General features: G+C 37.6%; 1 protein-coding gene across 2 annotated transcripts in view; it reads left to right on the forward strand.

The window, feature by feature from the left end:
* PTPN3 (protein tyrosine phosphatase non-receptor type 3) overlaps positions 1 to 19,934 on the forward strand; it is a 256,929-nt gene that overhangs the window by 142,096 nt on the left and 94,899 nt on the right. For both annotated transcript variants that reach the window (XM_036738284.1, XM_036738276.1), the window contains exon 9: positions 5,667 to 5,754. In XM_036738284.1, the coding sequence (XP_036594179.1) occupies positions 5,667 to 5,754 (88 nt within the window). The remainder of the gene's footprint in view (positions 1 to 5,666; positions 5,755 to 19,934) is intronic.

Raw genomic sequence — 19,934 nt, forward strand, 5'->3', positions numbered from 1 at the left:
ATTAGTCAATGCTGGTAAATGACTGTTTTTGCTTTTACCCAGTGTAGATTATAGTAAAAGTAATATAACAAATTTTGTTTTAAAAAGGCAAACTGAGCCTACTTTCCTGTTAAGACAGTTGTCTTTATAGCCTTAACTCCCAATAGAAATACCCATTTAAAAAGTTGTTTTGGCTGCCGTTTTGTTTCAATATGGCTGGCCAGTGCACAGACTGACCTATCTTGATAGCTGTTAGTATTTTACCAAGTTTAGCAAAAATTGGCCTTCTTGAGTTATTATGAAATTAATAAACAGTCATGTGTAAAATGATACATCAAAAACACAGACTTCACTTAAATTAATATTAGTTAATTAAAAATTACTTTCATATAGGCAAAACTCAATAAACTAGAAGTTATGGCCTCCGTATCCTACACAAAGAAAGAAGTCCAAGGAAAAGCGATTGCCTATCTGTGCTCAAAAATTTATCTAAAACTTGAAACCTAAAAATTACAAAGCCTCTAGAAAGAAGAGAAAATTTGGAATTGAATTTAGTAGCTCTGGCAACTACTTTCTGTGATCTTGGACAATTTAAAAAAATAAAAGCGATACTACCTAGATCGTGAGTTAAATGTCCTTGAGACTGACCTTCCCATGCTTGGAGAAAGATCAGATTACTGGGTCATGACACTCACTAACTCAGTCACTCAGTTTCTTTATCTGTAAAATGAGGGGGTTGTGCTTAATCCATCAGGGCCCTTCTAGTACTGACATTCTTTGATCCCAGGACTTCACATATGTTCATTTCAGATATAAAGCCCCTGAGACCATAGCAGACCCCAAACCGCTTATTAGGCAGCTCTGCCTCCAGGGCTTTAATTCAGTCTGTAAGATTTGCACTAAGATCCCTTTCCATTTTAAAATTGTTAACATTCATGAATTTGACTCTATAAAAACTATCTAGCATTTAGGTTAGATATTAGGTTAGATTAGATATTAGATTAATAATTATACTAGTAGCTAGGTGGCACAGTGGATGGACCACCAGGCCTAGAGTTAAGACGGCCTCAGAAATTTGTTAGCTGTGTGACCTTGGGCAAGTCACTTGCCACAAACCTATTTGCCTCAGTTTTCTCATCTGTAAAATGAGGATAATGATAGAACCTATCTTAAAAGATTGTTATGAGGATCAAACAAGATAATATCTCTAAAGAGCTTAGCACAGTGCCTGTCACATAAATAGGTGCCACATAAATGTTAGTTATGATCATCATCATCATTATTATTAATCTGTTTTCTTTTTCTAATTTTATTTTTAAATTTGTTTTTCAGTCATGTCTCACTCTTTGTGACCCAATGGACAAGTCCATAAGATTTTCATGGCAAAGATACTGGAGTGGTTTGCCCTTTCTTTCTCCAGTGTCTCCATTTTACAAATGAAGAACTGAGGCAAATGGGGTGACTTGCCCAGGGTCACAGAGCTAGTAAGTGTTTGAGGTTGAATTTGAACTCAGATCTTCCTGACTCCAGGCCAATGTTCTATCTACGGCACCACCTAGCTGCTGATTTCTTTTTTAACAAGCATTTATTTTTTTTCTCCAAAGGCAGCGAAGTGGTAGAGTGGATGGAGTGTGGGGCCTGAAGTCAGGAAGACTCAACTTCCTAAGTTCATATCTGGCCTCAGTTTCCTCATCTGTAAAATGCCAAGAAAACCCCAAATGGGGTCGTGAAGAGTCAGACACAACTGAACAACGACAAATTTTCTCCCCATTTCCCCAATTGATCTTAAATTTTTTTTTATTTTCGTAGTGAATTTTCTCCCTTCTTCTTGCCCCTTCTCCAGCCATTGAGAAGGAAAGAAATGCAATACCCGAGATACCCACTTCCTCCATTGAAAGAACTTAAAGAAAAACAAAACACAAGTCAAAATGCATAGACAGGCAAAGCAATTTATCTCTCATTTTTCAAGAATTTTCAAGAATTTCTGAAACAAGTTGCTCTAATATCTTTACCTTGAATAGAACAGTGCATTTCATCTGAAGGAGAAAAAATTATTTGGCTTTTATTCTACTAACTGAGATTAAAAAAAATAACACCAGAGTTGCATGTTTATTACTAAGGAGAGGGACAGGACTAGTGATTTCTTTGGCATGGGGAATTCCCAGACGGGAGAACTCTTTCCACCAATGCAGATTAGCACCTTCTCTACTATTTAAAATCTTAGACAGTTGCCTAAAGGACTGAGAGGTTGAACTTGAACCCAGGTCTTTTTGCTTTTGAAGCCAACTCTATCCACTTTGCCATGCTGCCTCTCACATTTATTACTGCCTTTTAAAAAAATGATTCCTTTAACAAGTAATTGTATTTTAAAAGACCTTCTAGCTTTCCTCATTTCTTAGTAAAATTAATTTGAAATTTTTGATTTATCTCCTTGCTACATATGGGAAATTTTTGAGAAAGGCTTTCAGTTTCCCTGTACATCTTTTAGTGCTTAGTTAAAACCATCAGATACAAGTTAAGTGTTTGTTTTCATTGGCTAGGGTTCACTTTGGGAGGCATACCCAAATGGTGGTTAGTTGCTCATCAGTACTTTTGCCACCACCTGGATGCTGCTGCCAACTTAAGGTATCACCAGCCCAATAATTTGGTCTTTCCCTAGTCGTGAGATAGTGAATCTCAAGACATTAAGGTCAAAATCCAGGCATCATTGCCTTTTCTGTTAAAAAAGCTGTTAAAACAATTATATAGCATTTTAAAAAATATTTTAAAAAATAATTTTGATAAAGTACATTTAAAATAGTATGGGAATTTAACCATTTACATCTATTTCCATTAACAGTTCCCCTAGTGGGTGGTATTTATACTAAAGCTTATTAGGAACAATCTATGGGGAAGATAAACTTTTGGTTAGAGGGTTTTTTTGTTTTTTATTTTAACGGAATGACTTTCTCATTAGGTAGTTATTTCTTCATCAAATGATGTAAGCAGAGTCTGGATTCAGGGATCTTTTAGTTAGCTAAGAGGTTGGGCTAAGTGAGCATTAGTATCTTTTTCAAACTTGAGATTTGAAATTCAGAATTCTAAACATGAGGTGAACCTTTAGAAATGGGAATATGTTATATACGCATAAGTACCTTCTGTTAGGTGCAACTTTTGACAAATTACTCCAGTATTTGGCTCTTCTCGCGTTCTAAGCAGAACTGGTGTTGTTTATTTTGTTGCTGTTGTTTTGTTTTTAAAAATCCTGGATCTTCCTAGAGCATGTATTTTCCTGAGTTTTAGCTTGAGGCATAGATCATCTCTTGGACCATCCAACATGACCTCAGCTTTCTCCATAAATTTGTATCTGGTTGTTTGTCCTTACTAAAGTGTTAGAGCCAGCTCCTGGTAACTAGATATTCTTTATGGAATCTGAATTGAAAAACAGTAATAACAATGCTTCATGCCATTTTCCCTCATGATCAACCAAAACATGCCCTGTCCATCCCACCCCACAAAATCTATAACATCCCTGATTACCACATCCATAAACCTTTCCCCGATCACTGCTTTGTTTCTGTTAGGGCTTTTGGGTGCACTGTGCTACTATATCACTTGCTGTCCTCAGTCCCCTACATTTCTGAAGAATAGTTTTATGTACATTTTAAAATCACTCCTAGTGACTTTTAACAACCTGAGTTTCTCCCTCATTGGGATTTTCCCTCATTGTGTGGATCCTAGGAATAATAATAATGACAGAATAAAATTGATATTATGATTTTATTGTCGTAAAGGGTATCATTGAAAAGCAGGTTGTATTTTCCTCAAGCACTAACGGTATAATTGGGAGTTATGCTCCTGAAAAAGGAAACAAATTGTAGATCAGTCATAAAGGCCAAGATACAGAAATTGTACTCCTCCATATTTATTTAAAATTATAAAATATTCTTTCAGATACTAAAAAAACTCAAATGTACAAGGTTCCATCAAGCCTATATAAGGCACATCCAGAATACAAATGTACCATGTAATAAATTTCACTCCCAAATAGCGTATTCCTAGAGTAAACGTTAGATATTTGTACATATATGAAAAGAAGTGTATTTTAGTGAATAGAATATTTTGGTGAATAGTCATTCAATTAGTCAGTAAACATTTATTAAGTTTATTATGTGCCAAGCATATATAATGGCTTATAAATGATATATGTAATGGATTATAAATACAAATAAAAACAAAAAGTCCCTGCCATTATGGAACTACAATCAGGAAAACTTGGGTTTTGAATCTGCCTTGGACAGACATATAATGGCTGTGTGACCCTGGTCAAGGTACTTTTAACCCACTCTCTAAGACTGTAAGTTGCCAGTGTCTATCAGCATTGGTTGAGAGGAAGTTTGTTCAGTGGGAGTCCTCTACTAAATGAAATCACAGGTCCATTGAAATAAATAAGTACAGATCTACATAAGACTATCTGTGTCATGGTAGACAGAAGACAGGCCTTCGAGTCAGAAAGATCTGAGTTTAAATTTTGCCTCTGATAAACTCTGTTGGTGAAAATGAGCATGTCAGTTATCTTTTCAATGTTCCAGACAATTTTTTGAGACTATAAGCTACAGAATTGTCTATCTCCATTGAAGGAGTCACTAGACTTGAGGCTTACTACATCAATGAAATCACAAGTTTGGAAATTACACCTCAGCTGCCAAAGAGTGTGTGTGTGTGTGTGTGTGTGTGTGTGTGTGTGTGTGCGCGCGCGCATGTGTTCATACGTGCATGCATGCATGTGTGTGTTGTTTGTGTTTCCCCCCTTTTGCCCATTCATAACCTAGGACTTCTTTGGAATGATTCAGATGGCTATGGTCTTTTAAAATACGTATCAGATGAAGTGTAAACCAATGAGTTTTTTTCTTGTATTTCCCTGTAGCAATCAAACACATTCATGATCATCCCATTGATGTTAGAGTAGTCTCAAAGCACCGTAGTAATTCCATTATGTGTATATACGTGCATACATGATGTTTTGTTGTTGATTATTTTCAAAAGGAGAATCCCTTCTTGTCACTATTTTAAAAGGAAGAATGACTAGGCATTTCTTCCCTATTTGCAGTTGCTCAGATTCAGGCCAAATTAAACTATAATAAAAGAGTGAGTGTTGACTTTGTTGACAGGCATAAGCATACTTCAAACTCTGAAAGCTAAAAGCAAGGACCAAGTCATTAAAAAGAGGTTATAAAAGGAGACTTCAAAATACATATCTTTGTCTGAATTTCTAAGACTATTCTCTATGTGTAACATTGCCTTTGGGAATTCTGACATTGGAACTCTCCAAGGAATTAAGACAGAAATCAGTTTGGATTTAAATCGGGTAGCTTCAAATAAGTAAAAAGACAGAGGTAATTGTAATTGAATATTGAGGGACCAATAAATGAGATGGGTCATTTAATCATAGGAGTGATAGAGAAAATCGAGGCCATAGTAAGTAGCTGAAATTGATTGCTTCATTTTAATAAAATTTTTGCTTTCTTTTGGAATTAATGGTATTAAAATTGAGGTATACAACAACCATGCAAAGATGATTATCAAATTTGGTTGATTTTGTTATGAAAAAATTCAGTTCATTAATTACACAGTTTCTTTTTTGTCTGCTTATTGAATTACTCTTTCCCATTCTCATTAAGTCTCTTTTTTATTTTTATTTTCTCTAGTGGCCTCAAGCAATCTGAAGCAGAATCCTGCTTTATTAACATTGCCCGAACACTAGAATTCTATGGAGTGGAATTGCACAGTGGTAGAGTATGTTTGTTTTTGTTACTTTTTGGTTGGAAAATTTTACCATGGTTTTAATTTTGTTTTTACATGAAGATGTCCTTGATTAATAAAAACTATTTCTTCTCCAAAGTAAATGGGTGGACCATTATGAGCTCTAATATAGAGTTCTTCTCTTTTATTTTAGAAGGCTAATATAGAAATTGTTTTCTATTGATTATTCTTTAATGTTCTTACTTTTTGAAGGTTTTTTTTACTAGAAATACATTTTGTAAAGTCATATCTGTAATTTTTTTAATTTAAATTTATTTATTCATTTTTAGTTTTCAACATTTGCTTTTATAAGATTTTGAGTTCTAAAATCCCCCTCCTCCACTCCCGTCTGCCCAAGATGGCATGCAGTCTAATATAGGTTATACACGTATGATCATATTAAACATATTTCCACATTAGTCATGTTGTGAAAAAAGAATAAGAACAAAAGGGAAAAACTATGAGAAAGAAAAAAAATAAAAGAAAGAGAAAATAGTCTGCTTCAATCTACATTCAGACTTCCTAGTTCTTTCACTGGATGTGGATAGCATTTTCCATCTTTATAGTCTTTTGGAATTGTCTTAGATCATTGCATTGCTCAGAAGAGCTAAGTCTAACAAAGTTTGTCAGCACACAGTGTTGCTATTATAGTGCACAGTGTTTCCCTGGTTCTGCTCAATTTGCTCAGTTCATTTCAGTCTTTCCAGGTTTTTCTGAAGTCTGCCTACTCACCATTTTTTATGGAACAATAATGTTCCATTGCACTCATATACCACAACTTGTTCAGCCATTCCCCAATTTATAGGCATCCTCTCAATTTCCAATTCTTAGATACCACAAAAAGAGCTGCTATAAATATTTTTGTACATATGGGTCCTTTTCCCTTTTTTATGATCTCTTTGGGATACAGACCTAGAAGTAGTATTGCTGAGTCAAAGAGTATGCACAATTTTACGCCCCTTTGGGCATAGTTCCAAATTGTTCTCTGTAATGATTGGATCAGCTCACAACTCCACCAACAATCATTAGTGTTCCAATTTTCCTACATCTTCTCCAGCATGTATCATTTTCCTGTTTTGTCAGGTTAGCCAATCTGATAGGTATGAGGTGGTACCTCAGAGTTGTTTTAATTTGCATTTTTCTGGTCAATAGTGATTGAGAGCATTTTTTCCATTTTAAATTTATTTATTTTTAATTTACAACATTCAGTTCCACAAGTTTTTGAGTTCCAGATTTTCTCCCCTTTCCTCCTCCCCACCCAAGATGGCATGTAATCTGATATAGGTTCTACATATACCTTCACATTAAGCATATTTTCACAATAGTCAAGTTGTAAAGGAGAATTATAGTCAATGGAATGAACCACAAGAAGGAAGAAACAAAACAACAAAAAAAAAGAGAGCAAATAGTTTGCTTCAATCTGCATTCAGACTCCGTAATTCTTTCTCTGGATGTAGATAGCTTTTTCCATTATAAGTCTTTTGGGGCTGTCTTAGAATCTTACATTGTTGAGAAGAGCCAAGTCTATCAAAGTTAGTCATCATAGATACCTTGTGTCTGTAATGGTGTACAATGTTCTCCTGCTTTTGCTCCCCTCACTCAGCATCAGATCATGTAAGTCTTTCCAGGTTATTATGAAGTCTGTCTGCTTTTCCATTACATTCATATACCACAACTTGTTTAGCCATTCCCCAGTTGATTTCCAATTCTTTGCCACCACAAAAAGAGCTGCTAAAAATATTTTTGTACATATAGGTCCTTTTCCCATTTGTATGATCTCTTTGAGATACAGCCCTAGAAGTGGTATTGCTGGGTCAAAGGTATGCACATTTTTATAGCCCTTTGGGCATAGTTCCAAATGGCTCTCCAGAATGGTTGGATCAGTTCACAATTCCACCAACACTGCATTAGTGTTCCAATTTTCCCACATCTTCTCCAGCATTTATAATTTTCCTGTTTTGTCATGTTAGCCAATCTGACAGGTGAGATGTGGTACCTCAGAGTTTTTTTAATTTGCATTTTTCTAATCAACAGTGATTTAAAGCATTTTAATATGCCTAGAGATAGCTTTAGTTTCTTCCTCTGAAAACTTCCTGTTCATATCCTTTGACAATTTGTCAATGGGGAATGACTTGTATTCTTATAAATTTGGCTTGGTTCTCTGTATATTTTAGAAATGAGGCCTTTATCAGAGACACTGGCTGTAAATATTATTTCCCATTTTTCTGCTTCCCTTCTAATCTTGATTGCATTGGCTATGCTTGTGCAAAAATTTTTAGTTTAATGTAATCAAAAGTATCCATTTTGCATTTCCCTATGTTCTTTATCTCTAGTTTGGTCATAATTTCTTCCCTTCTCCTTAGATCTGACAGGTAAACTATTCATTGCTCTCCTAATTTGCTTATAGTTTCACCTCTTTTTAATAGGAATGAGTGCTATATTTTGTCAAGCTTTTTCTGCATCTATTGAGATAATCATTATTTCTGTTAATTTTGTTATTGATATGGTCAATTATGCTGATAGTTTTCCTAATATTGAACCTGGTTCAATTGCACTCCTGGTATAAATCCCATCTGGTCATAATATATTATCATCGTGATAAAGTTGCTATAATCTCTTGGCTAATACTTTATTTAAAATTTTTGCATCTATAGTCTTTAGGGAAATTGGTCTATAATTTTCTTCCTTTGTTTTGGCTCTTCCTGGTTTAGGTAACAGCACCACTTTTGTATCATAAAAAGAATTTGGTAGGACTCTACCTATTTTTCCAGATAGTTTATATAGTATTGGAATTAATTGTTCTTTAGATGTTTAGCAAAATTCACTTGCAAATCCATCCAGCCCTGGAGATTTTTAGGGAATTCATTGATGGCTTGTTCAGTTTTTCTTTTTTCTAAAATGTATTTATTTAAATATTTATTTTCCTCTTCTGTTAATCTGGGCAATTCGTATTTTTGTAAATATTCATCCATTTCATTTAGATTGTCAGATTTATGGTCTTACAGTTGGGTAAAATACCTCCTAATTATTGTTTTAATTTCTGCTTCATTGGTGGTAAGTTCACTCTTTTCACTTTTGATATTGGTAATTTGATTTTCTTCTTTTTTTTAAATCAAATTAGCCAAAGGTTTATCCATTTTATTGATTTTTCATAAAACCAGCTCTTAGTTTTATTTATTAGTTCAATAGTTTTCTTAATTTCAGTTTTATTAATCTCTCCTTTGATTTTCAGAATTTCTAATTTGTTATTTAATTAAGGATTTTTATTTTGTTCTTTTTCTAGCTTTTCTTAGTTGCAAGACCAATTCATTGATCTCTTCTTTCTCTATTTTATTCACGTAAGCATTTAGAGATAGAAAATTTCCCCAAAGAACCACACTTGCTGCATCCCATAGTTTTGGTCTGTTTCATTATTGTCATTCTGTTGGGTGAAGTTATTGATCGTTTCTATGATTTGTTGTTTGACCCACTTATTCTTTCGGATTTGATTATTTAGTTTCCAATTAATTCTTAGTCTATCTTTCTATGGCTCTTTATTACATGTAATTTTTATTGCATCGTAATCTGAAAAGGACGCCTTTAATATTTCTGCCTTTCTGCGTTGGATTGTGAAGTTTTTATCCACTAGTACATTGTCAGTTTTTGTGTAGGTACCATGTACCACTGAGAAAAATGTATATTCCTTTCTATCCTCATTCAGTTTTCTCCAGAGGTCTACCCTATCTAATGTTTCTAAAATTCTATTCACCTCCTTAACTTTTTTCTTGTTTATTTTGTGATTAGATTTATCTAATTCTCAGAGGGGGAGGTTCCCCGGCTGTGCTAAGGCACATGGGGGGTCCTGATGTTGGTGTTTGCCTGCTCCACCACTTTGGGGCTCAAGATCTTCCACTGATTTGTTGAGATGGAGCCTGTTGTGGGCTTGGCGGGACACTTCCTGTCCTGGACTACGCTCCCCTTTTACCTGAGTGATATGGGCCTTATTGGCCAATCCTCTAGGCCTCCTGGATCAAAAGACTGATCCACTCCATCTTTCCAGTCTCTCTGCTATTCCAGGTTCTGTTGTGGGACACTGTTTTATGGGTGTTCAGGGATGAGAATGGGAGAGGGACAGTGATCTACTGATTACTCCGCCATCTTGCCTTCCAGAAGTCCTCTTTAATTTTCTCTCAGGCAACTTCATGATCCAATAGGTCCTAATTTTTAAAAATTTCTGTCCTTGCCAGTAAATCAGGCAGTAAATTTTTCACATTGATTAATGTGATTGTGTCAGTCAGCAGATAAACATTTGTTATTAATTGACTATATCTCTTTGTCTCATTTTTTGGACCACCTCCTCCTAAGCTGGCCTAATTGAAGAAGAAATATTTGTGTGTTTTATTCCTTAAATGTGGTTTGATTTTATTTTCAGAAGATATATTAGGAGCACTTTTAGAATCTTAAAAGGTACATTCTTATTTTCAAATTCGTTCATGGGCTCTTCCCAAACTTGCAAGGTCATTTTTCACTTTTTGGAATTATGTTACCTGGCTCTTCCAGAACGTTTTTTACATTCACAATATGAGAATGGGATTCCAAGTTACCTTTTTCCTTGAAGTTGACAACTTTCTTTGTTTTGGTTCTTTGCGTTTCTGCCTTTGAAATGCCCATTGCATTCCACGATAATAGATTCCAATCAGGAAGCAGATAATAAAAGAAAATTGTACCCTGATACATCTAAAAGCATCAGAATGAACAATGAGCCATTGTTCATGATGTTTGAACAATGCATTATGGAAACCACTGTTTCTATTTCTATTCTTTCTGGAAAAGGCCCTTGTATGAAGTGATCTCAGATGTACCAAATGTATCTTCTTAATAACTTTTTCTGTTTTTCTCCCCAGAAAGTAATTTAGAGATTATACTATAACAGCTTTCTGGTTAAAGCCCAATGAGTAGATTACTTTTTATACAAAGAGAACAGCTTCAGACATTTCTGCAAATGTAATATTGACATCTACCTCTGAACTGCTCCCTTCTTAATTCAGAAAGAACAGCATAATACCTTCTTAGCATCTTTGTAGTGATATCAACAGATATGACTATTTTTTCTTTTGATTTCTACAAATGGGCTTCATTTTTCAAATGCTTCCTCCGCTCTCTATTTTGCAAATTAATTTTTTTATTTTTAGTTCTGTATTCTCTCCCTCCCCATCTCTCCTCTCCCACTCTACTGCCAGTTGAGAAAGTAAGAAAAGCAAACCCCTCTTTCAAATATTTATAGTCAAGCAAAACAAATTCTGCCATTAATCACGTCCAAAAAAGAATTGGTCTCAGTCTGCACTCTTGGCCCATTGTCTTTCAATCAGGATATGGATAACATGCTCTATCCTGAGTCCTCTGGAATTGTGGTTGGTCTCTGTATTGAGCAGCATTTCTCAGTCTTTCAGAGTCTTTGTGGTATTGCTGTTGTTGTATAAATTGTTCTCCTGGTTCTGCTGCTTATTTAACTCTGCTTTGGTTCTTATAAGTCTTCCCATGTTTCTCTGAAATATCCCCTTCAGACAGATTGAACTGTTAACATCATGTAAGAAAAGATTATTTCAAAGTCTTTCATTAAAAACCTGAATATGATTCAGAGACCAGAGTCTTATGAAACAGGAACTTTTGGCTTAGGCATGTCTCCTTATGTTTCAGAAATTATCTCTTCTTGGTGATAAATTATTTCCCGAGGATTTTAACTAGTGTGGTATATTTGGTCTTCAGATATGCCGGATTAAAAATATTTAACATTTGTGATTTGAGCTCTGTCTTGAGCAATTAAAAAACCCACTTCAAGTGCTGGTGTTTATTTTATATCTGCCCCCTCTAGCCACCTTGCATATGTCCTCTCTCTGTTCCCTATAGCCACCATTGAGATACTATAAATATAGGTCTTCCTCCTCCACTCTTTCTCCCCTCTAATCCATATTTTGAACTACTGCCAGACTTATCTTCCATATTTATAGATTTAGTGCTGCTTAGAAATCTTCATCTCCTCACTCTCACTTACCCCAAGTGTCTATTTAGTCACCAAAGCTTGTCATTTCTCAAATCCCCATCTCTCCATTCATGGAGTTTCTACTCTGCTTCTGGTGCTCACCACTTAATTACCTAGACTTTTGCTCTAGCCTCCTAATTGGTTTCAATTCTCTTCTCTTTGTAGTCTGTGCTTCATGTAGTCACCAAAGCAGTTTTTTGAAGGTCAGGTCTGACTGTATCATAACCCTACTCAGTAAACTCCAATGGCTCCCTATTAATTCTAGGATTAAATATTAACTTAAATATTAATTAATAATTAATTATTAATTTTTCTGTGTGGTATTTGAAGCTCTGTACAGTTTGGCCCAAGTCTATCCTACACGTTATTCCCATTCACATATAGGATGGTGCACCCAAACTGGCTGCCGCCTTTTCTCATGTATAGCACTCTACCTTCATTATATGTGACTTTGCCCTCACTACTTCCCAAGCCTGCAGCACATTCCCTTCTTACCCTTCCCTCTCTGAATCCCTCATTTTCTGCAAATTTTAGCTCAAGCATCCCATTTTAGACGAAACCCTTTTTCATCTCCGTAGTCACTAGTCATTCCCCCTTCAATTTTCTTGTATCTACTTTGCATATGTTTCCCATGTACCTCTGTCTGTACACATTGTCTCTTGGTGAGATTGTGAACACCGCTATAACAGGGACTCTATCACTTTGGTCTCTGTAACAGCTGTACTTAGCACAGTGCTTGGTACCTAGTAGGTGTTCATAAGATAAATGATTGTTTGTTGACTTGAGTGGCTTTCCCATTGCCTGCCAAGACAGTTTTAGTCTCCTTTGCTTGTTTTGCAGGTTCAAGATCCTCCTTCGCCTCACACCATTTTTTCTTTCTAGCTCTATCTCCTGTTCTCCTGTCCTAGTCACTGCTTGCTCCAGCTAAAACTTGGCTGCCTCATCCTCTGAAGATTCCCTGTGTTTTCCATGCCTTTTCCGACATTCTTCCACATGGTTGATATTTTCCTCCTCCTCCTTTCTTTAATTCTAATCTGCCTTTCAAAGCCCAGTTCAAATGCCATTTCTTCCATGAATCCTTTCCTAATTCCTAGTCAGTAAAGACCTTTTCCTTCCTGCTTTGTTTAGCACTTTGTTTTAGGACAACTGAGTGGCACAATGCATAGAGTGTCAGGCCTAGAGTCAAGAGCTGAGTTCAATTCTGGCCTCAGATGCCAGTTGTGTGAACCTAGGCAAGTTGCTTCACCTCTGTTTGCCTCATTTTCCTCATCTGTAAAATGGGTATAATTATAGCCCCTATGTCCCAGGGTTGTTATGAGGATCAAATGAGATAACAATTGTAAAGCACTTAGCTCAGTGCCTAGCACACAATAAACTATATATAAGCTATATAAGTGTTAGTGATGATAATCATCATTATTCTGTTTTGTTATTTTCTTTTTAACTTTTGTATTAATATTATGTACTGTAGTTATCTGTGTATATGTCTTCCCTTCCCACCTCTTAGGCTGTTAATACCATAAGGGCAAGGACTGTCTCTTATCTTTGTAGCAGCATGGTACAGTGGAAAGAGAACTACGCTTGGGATCAGGAAACATAGTTCAAGTCTTGGCTTCGCCACTTAATGGCTGTGTAACTCTGGGCAAATTTTTCTTTTCTTCTGGGTCTCTGGTTCCTCATCTGTAAAATTAAAGGGTTGGACCAGTTAAAAGTCTGAACTCTGTGGCAGGCACAGGGATACCAAAAACAAAAAGGACTGACAACAGTCTCTGCCCTCGAGGAACTCACAGTCTGACAGGGGAGACAACATGCAGACAATCGGATACTAACAAGGTACACACAGGGTCAGTTAGGGATGATCTCAGAGGGAAAGCACTGGCATAAAGGACAGAAGGAGCAGGCTTCCTGCACAAGATGGGATTTTAATTGAGTCTTGAAGGAAGCCAGGAGGCAGACACAGGGAAGGAGAGCATTCCATTCTTGTGGAATTGAATTGTGCCATTGAAAAGGCACAGATGGAGTGTCTTGTGCAAGGAGCAGCGTGGAGGCCGGTGTCACTGGATCCTAGAGTACGTAGAGAAGAATAAGTTGGAAGAACTCTAGAAAAGTGGGAACGGCCTGGTGAAGAAGGGCTTTAAAGACCAGGCAGAGGATGAGTTTGTATCTTTTCTAGTGTCCACCACTAGTCACTTACTAAGTTTTTTGTTGACTAGAATGTAGGTACATAAATTAAATAAAAGCATGAGTTTCTGTCCTTGCCAATTCCCAACATTCGTCCCAGACATTGCTTCTTATTGAGAAATAATGGAGGTCTTGAATCATTTTTAGGGGTAAAGTCAGGAGGAGGAGGAAGTCTTCAGTGACAGTAAGCAAACGGCCATAGTGAAAACTAGACCAACTTGCTAAGCCCTTCATTAATGAAATGCAGAGCTACACAAGCATGATTATAATTATCTGTATTCTCATTATTGGCTTGCTAATACAGGTACATACCCTCTGACCTGGCAGAACCATCTGATATTTTATAGTCTTGAATATAATAGGTAGGAGTAAAGGAGTCTGAAGTTAGGTTTAGAAATAACCCCTTTAATGGTTCAAGAGCTCTGCTGTTTCTCAGTAAGGAATCTTCTGTGCAGAGGGAATTTGCCAGCCAGCCTCAAGGGCCTTCGGCATTAGGGCTTAAGTGATCCCAATCAAGTTTTCCTAGGTGCTTGAAGGACCTCCCAGCTAAGAGAAAGGAAAAAGATAGGCTTACCTTTAGATTAGAGGGGGTCCAAATCCGAGACTTTGCCCACCTGGAGGGGGCAGCCAGAGTCAGAGACTCTGCCCACCCAGGGACGCCAAAAACTTTTGGGATTTCATGATGTCTTGTGGTGAAACCGTCTCCAAGAATTCAGAGTCAGACTTCCTCTAATCCAAGTATAGGCATTTATTGAGATTGATGCCTCTCATGAAGTGGGCTAAGTTCCAAGAGGAACCAGCAACTTCAGAGAAAGCAAGGTGGATTTTTATAGGATAAAGATGCTGATTACATAATCCAAATTTACATAGAATATAATAATATGATTAATATTAAAGAGGCAGGAGGAGTTGGTTAAGGGATTAGGTAATAGAGGAGGGATCCCAGCCACAATGGAACTGCACATGCAATTACCTACAATGCATACAGAAAAATCCATTTGGGGGGTTCATATGTATGATAATGATATTATAATAAGCCTCTCTATGTCATAAATTCACCTAAAGGACAGCTTCTGCTATTACTGCGCCTGTGCCTACTTAAGGAAAGTCCCTTCTATTGTTTTGGGATCCACATCCTGCTTGGGCATCCTGGTGGTGCTGCTTTCTGATTGGCTGACTGTTGTGGTCCTGTCTAAGGCTAGATGGATGTGGTTGTGGTTGAGTGCATGGACACACCTGCCATTTCTGTGGGAGATATGAGGAATGGGTCTGGGGAATGCGGAATATGAGGAATGGGTCTAGCAGTGCCTAGCTAGAGGTAGTGGCTGGGATCCCATCACATGGACACGCCTGCTGTTTCTGTGAAAACTATGAGTTCATGGATACACTTATTGTTCTAGTGAACAGTGAGGCATATATGAAGTTAGGACATTGAGTGTCTGTGTGGGGTGGGGTGAGTGGCTAGGTGGGGGCAGTAGGCCTGCTCTTCAGTGGGGCCTATAAGGAAATTAGAATATTGGGGCTGGGGACAGCTTTATTAGGATGCCATCATTATGATACCTAAGAAAACAATGGTTTCTAATCATTGGAAACCATATTGGAGGGAAATGTGTATGTATACACATACACACATATTACATCTATATACCTACATGTGTAATACACATACATGCATATATACATATAATTTCTACATTATATAGATGTTATTATATGTATGTATGTATGTTCGGTCATTTTCTGTCATGCTCAGCTCTTCATGACCCCCCCATTTGGGGTTTTCTTGGCAAAGATAGTGGAGTGGTTTGCCATTTCATTTTGCAGCTCATTTTATAGGTGAGGAAATTGAGACAAATAGGGTGAAGTGACTTGCCTAAGATCTCACAACTAGCAAGTATCTGAGGCTAGATTTGAACTTGGGAAGATGAGTGTTCCTGACTCCTTTCCAAGTCTTAAATTGTATAATTCCAGGACTTAAGATATTAAAACACTGGTTATAATTTAAATATTGCAGACAATGCATTTAAAAGCACTAGAGGGGAAGGGGGAAGCATACTAGTTTTCTTTTGTTTCTTTTTTTGCTAACCAAAGAAAACAATTTTTCCTCCAAGACAACTTCTAGGCATTAGAAAGAACTGCCTGGTTTTGTTTTTTCTGTTCTTAATTGGCAAGCCTATGAAATTATACCAAGATGCAGGTTCATTTGAATTAAATATTTTTCATATTAAGTAAATGCAGATACCACTATGAGGGTTAAGGGTCTATTTAGTCATTCTTTGTGAAGTAGTTTAATAAGATTGTTTTGTCACATATCTGAGATTAGCTGTCTTGATAGAATATACATTTTGATTGAAGAAGAATTAGGTGTATTTGGTACATATAACACTGCTTCTTATCAGTAGTTTCTGCTGTTAATTCATCATTTAGAAAAGGAAACTGCTGTATAGGCCCTGAAATGTCTGGATACAGGAGCTTCTGGAAATGAAATTGATGTATATGACTCATAATGGACTGATCCTGAGCTCCCAAGATGCCAATAGGCTGAAATGTATTTGTGCTCAGAATCCAGGGCCAAACTGCTTCATCACTTTACTATTAGATCACTGTATGGGGGCTGAAGAACCCTGACTCTTTCAGATCCCAAGTTATAAGTGCTTCTTTGCTCAGCCCCCATAGAGTGATCTAATAGTGAAGTAGGTACAGACAGACATTTAGTACTGATCCCCAAGGAGGAGCTGTCTAGAGTACTGAATCTGTTGAAACAGTGAAACTGCTCTCCAGAAGCTAAAATGAAACGAGACAGTGTTTGTAAAAAGTGCTTAACACAACAGGCATTATTTAAATACTTAAACCTTTCCCTAAGAACTCTTTCTGCCTGCAAATATCTGTAAAACCTGCCTTTCTGCTTCACCTACAACTACATCAGCAGAACTGCAGTCCCACCCATCTGAAAGCACGCTGACACCTGTGCCCAGAGACAACAAGAAACTGAGATATTGTAGCTGGCTGCTTTTTTTTTTATTTTCATTTCCAGAAGTTCCTATATCCAGACATTTCAGGGCCTAGATAGCAGTTTCCTTTTCTAAGTGATAGATTAATAGCAGTAACTGTTGATAAGAAGCAGAAGAACTTTGAGACAAGGCTCATGCTGGCATCCCAACAGAGTTATTTTATAGATGAAGAAATTGAGACAAATAGGGTTAAGTGACTTGCCCAGAATCTCACAGCTAGTACGTATCTGGGGCCAGATTTGAACTTTTATAAAGTAACACACGTTTAAGTTGGCATAGGGTTCACTGCTTGATTGACATTATCTACATAAGCCCGGTGTTTTGCCAGAGTCCGTGATTGTTGTGTCTCTTGATCTTCAAGTAGCAGTTAGCTGGCTTCAGCAGAAAGAATTATACCTCACCTGAGGTCAGCTTACTCTGGAAGTTTCAACTTAAGTTTCTCCTGGAATTGTTTTACCATCTGGTTCCAGTCTAAGATTTGAGCCAAGACCCTGAAACCAATGGCATATCTCAGCAATGAACCCTAGCCCTCTTGCAGTTTCTGGATCTTCCAGCTAGATACCTGTTGCCTCAGGGGTTAATCAGAAACGTTTGTACTTGAGTTCCTGAGGAAATCCTGATAGTCTTTCAAAAAAGGTTCCATAGCCCAAATGCCAAACTTACATTTCTTAAAAGACTATTTTACAGAGAACTTGCTCAAGACAAGCGCTCCCATGAAGGTCAGAAGAAGTGGTACAAGGACACTTTCAAGGTCTCCCTGCAGAACTTTACTATCAATTGTGGGACAAGGGAGCCACTGGCACAGGACTGGCCAGTATGGCATGCCCACATCAAAGAAGGTGCTGGGCTCTATGATCAAAAGCAGGATCACAGTAGCAGAAAAGAAACATGAGATGTGCGAATCTAGAAACTTCTCCATCCCAAATGTTCAAATGGACTATTTATGCCTGATCTGTGGTAGAGCCTTCTGAGCTCAGCCACATTAGAATGAACTGTAGCATGACCCCAGTACCATGATGTCATTGGTCCTCTTTGAGTTGGAGGACAAACAACAACAACGGCCTCCAAAAAGCACTATCTACTCTAGGTGGTTTAACTTTTCTGCAAACTGATTAAAACAGCATATGTGCCCATTCTAATTTTTTTTTAATTTTTTGGAGGTGGGGAAGGCAGGGCAATCAGGGTTAAGTGACCTGTCCAAGGTCACACAGCTATTAAGTGTGTCAAGTGTCTGAGGCCAGATTTGAACTCAGGTCCTCCCGACTCCAGGGCCAGTGCACTGCTCACTGTGCCACCTAGTTGCCCCATGTGTGCCCATTCTAAAGGAAAGTCCTTGGGTCTTCTATCTATATACCTATTCTAAGCCAGAAAACTTGGTAATATTTCTCATTGGAGTCTACTGCAAACTATCAGGCTACTTCCTATAGTGAAGTGGAGGACTGAGCCCTCTGGTGGGCTTTTAGTGAAAAGGGGTGATAACTTGGAATCAAGAAGAGCCGAATTTGAATAGCATCTCAGATACTTTTACTATCTGTGTAATACTAGGCAAATCGCTTGACCTCTGAACTTCACTGCCCTCATCTGTAAAGGATAAAGATAATAATAGCTAATGCCTCACCGGGTTGTATGAGGATCAAATGAGACGATGTTATGGAGAATGTTTTGTGTGTCTTAAAGCGCTATATAAAGGTGAGCTATTATTAGTTCAAAGCTCTGTTTGCTGCCTGGCATTTTCCCCAGCCACCAGCCTTTGTAGGACAGTACTTTTCTTCCAGATTGTCTCTATGACTTGTTCCTACAGGGTGATATCCTTCATTATTTTCTGGTTGAGCTGAATTGAGCTCGACCCCGTGAGCTGTTGTGTTCAGGCTTCATCAGCTTAATGATGCCTGTGGAGGGCTCTAAAAGTGGGAGGTCAGAAAGAGAATAGCTTAGTTGGATTCTTACTGAGAGGCCAAGGAGCAGAAAAAGATCACCACATTTGAGTAGTGGATTGAATCTGAGAGGTTTAGAAGATTAAAAACTTGAGGCCAAAGGCTTAATACTTACCAGAGTTTTTGGAGTCTGAATCAGCAGCTGAACTTGGAATGAGAAGACCTCGGGTTCAAGGTCTGACTCTTTATGAATTCTGTGACTTTGAGAAAATCAGCTAGCTTTTCTGGGCCTGATTTGCTACATTTGTAAAATGAGAAGGCTGGACTAGATTATCTCAAATCTAGTATTTTGTGATTCTAGGGACAGAAACATCCCAGAGAGGTTCATGGAAGCCATTACTCAGATGAGGACTTAGGAGCTTCGGCTACTTTTATAGCCTTATTGATCACAGCATCTCCTCGGTTTCCAAGGAGAGGCACTCTGTGAGGGGCACCTAAACGAACCTAGAAATAAATCTGAATACTCAGCCCACCAGCCTTATCTTTGGGTGGAACAAGGGTCCCTGACAACTTTCCTGTTTCTAATAAATCTACTTCGTAGCACCAAGATGGATAGAGCACTTGGCCTGGAGTCAAGAAGACCCAAGTTCAAATCCAATCTCAGACACTTACTAGCTGTGTGACCCTGGGCAAGTCACTTAATCATTGTCTGCCTCAGTTTCACAGCCCCTGCTTCCCAGGATTGTTGTGAGGATCAAATAAGATAATTAACTATAAAGCATTTATCATGATGCCTGGCACAAAGTAAGCACTATATAAATGCTGGTTATTGCTATAGCTTATCGTTGAGCTCCCTTTATACGCATTCTAATCCAGTGTGAAGATATTAAGTTAGATGTTTGCTAGGGAATACAAAGATAAAGTGAAAGACATCCTTGCCCTCAAGGAGCTTATATTCTGCCGACTTAGTATCCTCCGGATGAGGATGGCCGGAATCCACATGATGCTTTCTTTCACCAGGCATGGCCAATTTTTTTCTTACTCCAAGTTCAAGGTTGTGCTTTAGAGAGATGTGGGTGCCAGAAATTT

This window comes from Trichosurus vulpecula, chromosome 1, assembly GCF_011100635.1.
Source record: "Trichosurus vulpecula isolate mTriVul1 chromosome 1, mTriVul1.pri, whole genome shotgun sequence".
Classification (NCBI taxonomy): Eukaryota; Metazoa; Chordata; class Mammalia; order Diprotodontia; family Phalangeridae; genus Trichosurus; species Trichosurus vulpecula.